Source organism: Apteryx rowi, unplaced genomic scaffold (genome assembly GCF_003343035.1).
Source record: "Apteryx rowi isolate R43461 unplaced genomic scaffold, aptRow1 scaffold_0, whole genome shotgun sequence".
Lineage (NCBI taxonomy): Eukaryota > Metazoa > Chordata > Aves > Apterygiformes > Apterygidae > Apteryx > Apteryx rowi.
In genome coordinates this window covers 10,849,479-10,858,676 of record NW_020447195.1, presented here as the reverse complement: position 1 = coordinate 10,858,676, position 9,198 = coordinate 10,849,479, and the positions used below count along the sequence as shown (strand labels likewise).

Here is a 9,198-nt window from a genome sequence, read left to right as displayed (position 1 = left end):
GCCGGCGCGTTAGAGGGAGTCTCCTAGCCTAAACGGCGTAACGCGCCGGCTAGAGGGGCCGGAAGTGGGATGGCGTGGAGGACCGGAAGCTGGTGGGGTGTCATGGCGGTGCCCCAGGAGGAAGGGGGGAGCCGGGGGGTGAGTGAGGCGGGCGGGCGGCCGGGGCCGGCGGCGGGAGGCGGGAGCGGGGGGTGGCGGTGATGGCGGCGATGGCCGTGGCGCTGCGCCAGCCCCGAGAGCCTGGGCCGGGCCGGGCGCCCTTGCTGCCGCGGTAACGCGCCGTTCAATGTCCCTCGCTGCAGGCGCCGCGTCGGGCCTCCTCAGGGGGAAGCAGCAGGACGGCGGGTTAGCCGGTGGCGGCTGCGGACGAAGACCTGTTGATCGTTTTAAGTAACCTGCTTGAATGTGTTCTGAGCTCCCAGAAAGGACGCAGTTAGGCACGCCTTCGTTGTGCTGATAATGGATGAAGAGAGTCTGGAAGCAGCAATTCACACGTACAGTGCCCAGCTGCAGCAGGTAGAGCTGGCCCTGGGCGCCGGCCTCGACCCCTCACAGCAAACGGACTTGATCCAGTTGCAGGAAGACTTAAAGCAGCTGATAGAACTGACTGAATCTAGCCTGGTGTCTATTAGAAAGAGCAAACTTCTTGCTACGTTAGATACAAGCGCATCCTCCTCCTCTCCTGTAGGATCCCGAGAGCAGGAGGCCAACCTAGACGGTTCTGCCCAAGATGAGGAATATGCTGCTTTTAAGGAAGCCATTGCTGAGCTTGGAACTGAGGACAAACCTTCAGCTACTAATGATGAGATATCATCAAAGAGGGATGAAGAAACTGATGAGAAAAGTGAATCAAAATACAGTGAAGAGGAGGAGGAGTCTGACAGAGAGGAGGAGGAGGAGGAATTGAGTGGGATGAAGGTTAAAGCCCCATACTACAGCTCTTGGGGGACCCTGGAGTACCATAATGCCATGATTGTGGGCACAGAATACTTAGAAGATGGCAGCGCAGGAGTCAGAGTGCTGTACCTCTATCCAACTCACAAGTCTTTGAAGCCGTGTCCGTTCTTCTTGGATGACAAATGCAGATTTAAAGAGAACTGTCGGTAAAAAAGAAAGGGGTGGGAGGAAGTTTATGGCCTTCTTGTGGCTAAAGGCCTATTCATGCAAGGGAAGAAAGCTCCTCTGAAAGTGCCGTGTTTGGCTTTTGTACCAGGTGGAATTTTGCCAGATATTTTTTTTTCCTGTTTTTAAATTATGACATGGTAAACAGTGGCATCAAACRATTTGACTGTTTTCTTCAGCTAATGCAGAGGTGAAATGGTAAATCCCATGGGAAAATGCAGAGATTTTACCTACTCCATTGAGTAGCTAAATTAATAATTGATTTACATGTTTAAAAAAAAACAGTCTGTAGATAGTGCATGCATACAGGTTGTACAGAGAGGTTGTGGAGTCTCCATCTTTGGAGATTTTCAAAACTTAACTAGATAAGGCCCTGAGCAACCTGATCTGTCTATGAAGCTGGTCCTGCTTCGAGCAGGAGTTTGGACTAGAGACCTGCATTTCTGTGTGATCCTGTTTATCAATGGATCTGTGAAATTTTTTACTGGGCATGTCACTAGCAAGAGGAGCTTAATTCTCTAGCATAGAATGCATTGTCAAATGGCATAAATAATGTCTTTAAGATGAAAATTGAAGAATATCTTTTGTAGTTGAAATAGTGTGTGATAAAACCRATAGTTATCGGTGAAGATTCATCAGTGCTGACAACTGGCTCATATTTTCTTTAATGAGGGAAGGAATTTTTATTTAAACCCTTTCCAAGTGGGGTAGATACAATTCTTCTTTCACCATCTCTGGCAGGTTTTCCCATGGGCAAGTGGTGTCTGTGGAAGAGCTTCAGCCATTTCAGGAGCCCAATCTGAGCACCCTGGAGGTGGGCTCGGCTTGCCTGGCAAAACACAGTGATGGAATATGGTATACTGCAAAAATAACCGGTGAGTCTTGCTTTAGTGTGTCTTGTCAGGCTGCTGTATGGAGGGTGAACATGGACGCTTAACTGAAAAAAGTTGACTATTTTGCCTGATGATAGAAAAAAGTTGACTAGGTTGTTACAGGCCTAAACTGAAAATTTGGAAATAGCTGAGAAAATATTCCGAGTTTTGTAGGGCTTGGGATGGGAAGAGGTTAGAAAACAGAGCGTTAGACAAAAAGGTAACATAGGAGCAGGAGCGTGAAAATAAATAAATAAAAAAAACTATGCAGTCATTAACTGCACTGGTAGGAGAGAGACAGGTATTACAGGAACTTGCATGAATGCTAGAATTGCAATAATCTGCTCYTCTTTAAAGAAGAGCCGAGGGAGCTGGCCCTGCTTGTCAGCTGCTGATGCAGGCGCCTCTGTGTCTTGGGCAGGGTGGGGGTTCATTCCCACTTTCGTTTTTTCTTTGACTATTGCTAGGTCTGAGGGAACAAGTTTGCCTTCTCTTTAATTCAATTTCTCGGCAGCCCGTCTTTCATCACTTTTAGAAATAGGTCTCTAGGTATCAACACAGGCACTGTGGAAATAGCTCTTCATTGCAGCGAGTACTTCTCCCTTCTAGACAGAAATCTCAAGCAAAAAAAATCCAGAGTTTTTCTTTAAACACATGTTCCTTGGGCCTTCCTCCTCTCCCACTGAAGCTAACTGCTGTAGAAAGCCCCCTGCCAGCTGCGTATTGCACCCTTGAACTCTTGTCCATTGCTTTTCCTTCTGTAGACATCGACAGTGGCTACTACACTGTGAAGTTTGATTCCCTTCTGCTAAAGGAAGCTGTTGTAGAAGGAGACGGTATCATTCCCCCATTACGAAGTGAAGATGGTGCCTCCTCCGCTGAATCTGATGAAGACAGCGTTGATGATTCTGGCTACGCTAAAGGTAGAGTGGGGAGGGCCTGAGCAAGAAGGGCCTGTGATCTAGGTTTGCCCTCCTCTCTGGGACCTACTGAATTACTCTCCTGGCTTGCAGCTTTTGTCACAAGTGTCTGGTCTCTGATGAAAGAGTAGATAATCTCTTTATATGTTGCTAAAAGATAGCAGAGAACATTAAGTATCTGTTATGTTACAATTGCTAACTACAATYTTGGTTTCATGCAAATTACTTTACTGGGCTAGTGAAAGTTGGAGGTTTCCATGAGAACTCCTAACAAATGAAAGTAGAGGGTGCCATTTACAGGTAGGTTCCAAGCTGCGAGTGTGTGGGGTGGGTTTTTTTTGTTTCTTTTGTTATTTTTTTATGTGACTGACTGAGCTGAGCTAATAAATAAATCGGAAGGCTTCCTAGTCTCTCTGAGAGCTTTGTGTAGCTCCATGACACTAGAATACAAGATCCCAGTGACTGCAAATGTTTGGTCCTCCCAGTGCTTTGGCGAAGTAGGAGTAACAGCCCTGCCCTGTTTTACTGTCGAAAGCTGATGCAGAGGGAGCCCAAGTAACTTCTTTAAGATTACACAGGCAACACCCTCCCTGTGCTAGTGCCTCAGTTACTTCACAGGGACAAGGCTGTGTCCTAGAGCTCTTTAAATTTAGCCTAATTGAGATTATTGGATGTTAATAATACAAAATTAGCATAGTGGCCTAGAGGAGCCTCATACTAGAGAAGTGAGCTGGAGGTGCGGAATGATGCTTGCAGTAGACTCGATGCCAATTTCTACCCTGGTGGTGTATGTCACTCTCTGTGATCATCCCAGGAGTAAGGCAAAGAAACATAAAAACTTCTGGATTGTTCTCCCTGGAGCTATAAGATCATGCGTGCAGTAAATCACTGCCTAGTGAGGAGTTTTCGTGTTGTGTGGGCCTCCCCTACCCTCAGCTGAAGGTTTCACATTGCAGTTTTGTTTGTGTTTCACTGATCTGTCTCTTCTGTGCCACAGTGATAGATTCAGGCGTCCCAGAGAACGGGGAATGGACTCCAGCTTGCAGTTCCTCTTTTGGTGGCTGGGAAGCCCATACTCGTGGCATTGGCTCCAAACTGCTTGCTCAGATGGGATACGAATTTGGAAAAGGTAAGGGGAGAAGATGATCCCGGCAGTGTGAGGGCTTGAGTTTATTTGCCTGCCTCGTAACCTTAGTCTTATGATGGATCCCAGAGGCTGGTTACAAAGAGCAAGATTTTGCAGGAGGCTAAAACTCCTTTGCTGAAGGGCCTGTTAGATAAGGCTCAGACTGGGATGAGTCACACCTATGTGGAAGTGTTAGAAAGCGAGAAGGGATATTTCATCTAAGTGCAAGCGCATGTATGCGCCAATACCTGTATGGTAATAGCAAAAATTAGAGGCATTTCAAACCATGGTCAAACTCATGATTAAAGCCGTGAGAACTGTTGTATGAGATGTTCAAAGGCCTTAGGTAGAAGGGAACTGATCTATGAAGCTTCTGATGTCTGTGTTAAAGCATCTTCTGGCTCTAGACCCAGACTTCAAAGCCTGATGAACTAGCTTCTCACTATACAAATTGTACTGAGCCTTGGGGGCTTGGGGAGGCTAGTCTGCTACTTGCGTTTGTCTGGTTCTTCCAGAGGAACCAAACCAGTTTTAAGGAGAACCTGGCTTAAGAAGCTGAAAATGTGAAGCTGAACCTGGCTTCATAGAAATTAGCCTGACGGATGGCCTTGGGCTTTTCATCACTTATTTTCTGCTGCAGAAACCTCCTGTCAGAGCATCCATCACAAATGTCTGTGGCCCTTGCTGCCCCCCTTGACTTTGATGGTAGTTATGACTTTGTACCTCAAAAGCCAATTTGCTTGTTCTAAGCTTGTGACTATCAGTTGCAGTTTGTGGCGAGAGGTGATTTGGGAAGGGGATGTCCTCGTGGTAATTGCTTGGTGTCTCTCCTCACGGCTTCTCCCCCTCAGGTTTAGGGAAGAATTCTGAGGGACGAGTGGAGCCGGTGCAGGCCGTGGTGCTTCCTCGAGGGAAGTCCCTTGACCAGTGTGCTGAGGTGCTTCAGAAGAAGAAACAGGGGAAGCTGGACACAGGCAAACCGAGGAAATGCCAAGGAAAGGGAAATAGTACTGGCCAGTCCCCTGCGGGCAGCCGTAAGCCTCCCCGCAACGTGTTTGACTTTTTGAATGAGAAACTGCGGGGGAAGAGCACCGGAGAGAAGGCTGGAGGGACAGCACTGCCACAGAGGAACAGCAAGGAGATCTACCATGCTAGCAAAAGCACCAAGAAGGCCCTGAGCGTCCGCCTCTTCCAGACAATGGAAAAAATTGAACAAACACAGAAGGATATCAGAGGAATTCAGCAGGCCTTGGCACGCAACATTGGACGGTAGGAAAAAATCCTCTTTGGGGCTGCAGGATGAACTGATCATTCTTGGCCCTTCTGGGAAGGGATGGGCTTCAAATCAGGTGTTGCAGGAACAGATGAAACACGTTTGGATGAGATGTAAGGGGAAGTACAGGAGAGAGCCTTTAATGTGCTCTTCAGAGCAGCTTGGTCACGAGCATATTTGTCTGGGGTCCTTTGGGTGGAATTCAAGCTGCGGGAGAGAGGAGCTTTTTGAGGAAAGGTACTGGAGTCCTTTCTTTCCCCTGCCCATCTCCACAGTGTTTCTGTTGAGTGTCACAAGAAGACCTGTACATTTTCTAACTCGGGTTGTGCTGAGCACCAGGTACTTCCTGGCTTTCAGCACTTCACTTGCATTAATCCCGGCAGAAAGGGGGGCCCCTCCCAGGATGGTGGCAGACCTTTGCTCTTGGCCTGCGGGATGACATTGTTTTAACACCTTTTGCTTTCAGGCACAGCATTGCTACAGCTCAGCTGGAGGAGAAGCTGGCTAATGCTCACAAACAGCTGGGGCAGCTGCAGGCCCAGGAAGCCAGTCTGCAGCGGGAGCAGAAGAAAGCAGACACGCACAAAAAAATGACTGAGTTCTAGTCCCTCTGAGGAAGGCACTGRACTGCAGTGATCGTCCTGCTAGGCAGGCCCCATGCTCACAGCCTCAGAGCCTGGGTGAGCCATCCCACTCCTCTGGGCCTCAGTCTGTCCAGCTTGAAAACTGGGCTGAAAAGCAGCAGTTTCCAAAACTAGATGCTACTGAGCTGAGCTCTCCTGGGACGGGGAAGAGTATACGTCTGTCCAGCCCCGAAAGCATTCAGTAAGCCTGAGCCTCATATAAGGACTGGCTGCAAGAAATATGATTCCCTGCTCTCTTGCACGCTTTCCTCTGTTATCACTGCGGTAGTGCCTCCATTCAGAGTCTGTAGTTACTTGGGTGATAACGTTGCTGGCTGTGCCCCAGCCGAGGAGGGGCTTTGAAAGCCCCACATCCTGCCGTCAACTGTGGCTTGTGTTTGCAGCAGCCAACTGAGCGCATGCAAGTGGGGGCAGGGTCCCAAGCACATTCTGGCAGCGCAGAAAAGGCAGGTACTAGTGCCAGGTGAAAACAACAACGGCAGATTGCTTCGACTGCTCTCTCCCATCCGTTCCTTGCTATGGGATTTATGTGAAATCTCAGTTATGTTAAGAGTAGTTCCTTGCAGCCCTAGTATAATGAACAGACAGAAAACTGGCAGCTTGGAGGTGGGTACTAGCAGTCCCAAGCAACATATTTCTTCATTCTGACTGTAAGAGTATCCCTAGGCCATGTTATGGCCAAACCCATTGATTTGGCATGGAAAGTTGCATCATTCCACAAGCAGCATGCTAAAACCGGTGGAGTAAAACAGACGAGTAACAGAGTCTCAAACCTTCTAGCTAGGAACGACTCTGTGAGGAACCTCATGCTTCTGCCATCGTTACTTGAGCTTTTCTGTCCTAGGTGGCTCGTTGAACACAGATTCCTTTTAGATTAAAAAAATCTCGGGACCCAGTTCTGGGTCAGACCGGGCCTTGGATGAGTACAAAGCTCAGGAGGTCTGTATGTGCTGAGCATGCAGCCCTGACTGTGGAAGAGCTTCAGGCTATGCTGGAGGCAGACCAAGCAAGCACAGTGCCCTTCCCTGCAACATGAGCCCTCCTCCTCAGATGGAAAGGATAACTTCTCCCCTAGGTTATATTCTGTGTTGGTGGCAGCCAGCCCTTGCCCCAGAGGAGACGGTGGTTCCATTAGACTCTTTCTGGTGGGACTTGTTTTTGTTAGTAACTTCAGGACAGTATCTTAAGGATGCATTTTTTTTGTTAAGTTAAAAAAAATCAGATCTCTTTTATTCTGTGAGTCATTTTTCTAATGAAAAGTTTTGCTCTTTTCATGCCACTCTTTTTATCTATTTCTAAGAAAATTAAAAAGCTGTCAGTCTGGGCAGGGCTTCCCCTACTTACAAGGGCCAAGCCTGTCTGATTCACTGCCAAGTTAATCTGAAAATCTAAGGCTGAAGGAGATATGATCAGAGTTGTTAAGTCATGTGTGATTTAGCATTACTGCAGACGCAGCTCAGAAACCACAGAGCAACAGTGAAATGAAGCAAGAAGAGAAATGTCTTCAAGAAATCTGTTGTAGTGACTCTTCCCTCCTGGAAAGCACTTGGATTCAGCTCTGTTGGGCACCAAAGTTCCAGCTTCTCGGTAGATGTAAAAGGTGACGTAGACTGCCTTGAGCATATCAGCACCCATCGGTTTCTAACTAAACTGGCCATACCCTTTTCATTGTTCTGAATTCATGTTCTCCACGCGCTGGGTTTAACTGGAGGGTTTAACAACGATTGTTCAGTGCCCTTCCCTCCCAGATGACTGTTTGTTTCCCATGCTCGAGTGTTGAGTGATGACAAGGATTAATGTGCCCAGCTTAGCACGGGTGCTTGCTGAAGTGGCCCATGACTGGTGAGCCGAGTTGGGCAGAGAAATTTTTTAGTTTTGCTTTGTGTTCTCACACTACTTTACATGTCTCTTTTACTTTGTAATAATTGGGCGTATTAGTCCTGCGTCCTGGCTAAGCTGCGTTTTGACCACTCCTTGAAACTTCCACAGCTTCAGTTGTCAGACTGCCTATTCAAATGGCTGCTGCATCCCACCCAAGACAGTTTATGWCCCTGGTGAATAAAGTCTTTTTTTCTCTATCTTTGTAAGGCACTGATCATTTGAAAGGTGATGCTTACGTGGGGCAGCCCATTCTTTCGGATAGACAGCTGGCATTAAAACCAGCTCTGCCAGAAGGGGGAAGCGGCAGAGGGTGCTGTTGTGCGCTGGGTGCCTGCAGAGCCAAGGCAGGGAGAAACCCAGCCTACAATTGGGTGAAGCAACCACCTCTGCGGGCCAGGAAGCGAGCTGTGGTATCGTGCTGCATGGTATCAGCTCAGCGCTGCTGCTCTAGATCAGCCAAAGGAAGAGTGGGAGAGCACAGATCAAGATGGTTGAAAAGCTCTGGAGCCCCTAATTAGGAATAACTCTGCCGGATAAAAGAAGCTAAATTCTCCAGACTGATTCGCAAGGAAGAGAGTATGGTTGGATCGCTGTTCTTCACGCTCACTGGCTTTTGAGTTTCTGCAAAGTAAGTGGTGTTTACTTTCTTGTCTGGCAAACTTGGATATATTCAGCTAAACTAGGGGTTGAAAAATATTTAAACGTTCCATATAGAATTTGCTGCCATGTCAGAGATGCTGTTGCAACTAGCTAGACTGGAAAGGCAGGATTCCTCTAGCACTTCAGTGTGGAAGCATCAGCTGGATTATTTAACAAACTTCCCGTCAGCGGCAAGGAGGTCTGTAAGCACAGTGCAATTTAATGGTTGGTCACCCTAGAAGTGCCTGGGCTTAGAAAGGAAGAAAAGGCACTTGAACTTGGCTGGGATCCCGTGGTTTGAACCTGGAAGTTGAGTGGGAACTGATTACTTTCTTGGTGAATTAACTGTTGAGTTCAGAGGTGTGGGACACTGTTCTGCCCCACACAAACACCCCCCCCAAAAAAAAAAACCAGTGATTTGGGGGGACTAGATTTTTCATTTGCATGTGAAACAGCTCTTGCAGAAATGCTTAGCTGCTGATCACCCTGCTGCAGGTGGGGAGTCTCTGGAGGCTTGAGAGCATGACCTTTGAAACAGTCTTTTGAAGACCTGAAATTGCGAATAACTACTGATTTTGTGGCAAGAAAACTGCTGTGGTAGGCAGGTGATTCTGAGGGGGAAAAAAAAAAAACATGTCTCCTTAATGCCCTCGTTCCATATTTCGGAATCTGGCTTCCTGTAAATGCAGCACTGAGGTCTCATCAGAACTTGTGTCCTGCT

At 47.7% G+C, this 9,198-nt stretch overlaps 1 protein-coding gene across 1 annotated transcript; it reads left to right on the top strand.

The window, feature by feature from the left end:
* Nucleotides 1–33: 33 nt before the first annotated feature.
* On the top strand, nucleotides 34–8,875 carry ZGPAT (zinc finger CCCH-type and G-patch domain containing). Its single transcript, XM_026056101.1, has 7 exons — nucleotides 34–138; nucleotides 303–1,103; nucleotides 1,864–1,997; nucleotides 2,759–2,917; nucleotides 3,912–4,043; nucleotides 4,892–5,309; nucleotides 5,780–8,875. Exons 2-7 carry the CDS (start codon nucleotides 460–462, stop codon nucleotides 5,916–5,918), a joined length of 1,626 nt encoding a protein of 541 aa, XP_025911886.1. The 5' UTR covers nucleotides 34–138; nucleotides 303–459; the 3' UTR covers nucleotides 5,919–8,875.
* The last annotated feature ends 323 nt before the right edge of the window (nucleotides 8,876–9,198 follow it).

Bases quoted from the DNA above. Each gene is read 5' to 3' on its own strand.
- ZGPAT (XM_026056101.1), top strand. From the start codon at position 460: ATGGATGAAGAGAGTCTGGAAGCAGCAATTCACACGTACAGTGCCCAG. The intron at 1,104-1,863 runs GTAAAAAAGAAA...CATCTCTGGCAG, and splicing joins AGATTTAAAGAGAACTGTCG to GTTTTCCCATGGGCAAGTGG. The intron at 4,044-4,891 runs GTAAGGGGAGAA...TCTCCCCCTCAG, and splicing joins GGGATACGAATTTGGAAAAG to GTTTAGGGAAGAATTCTGAG.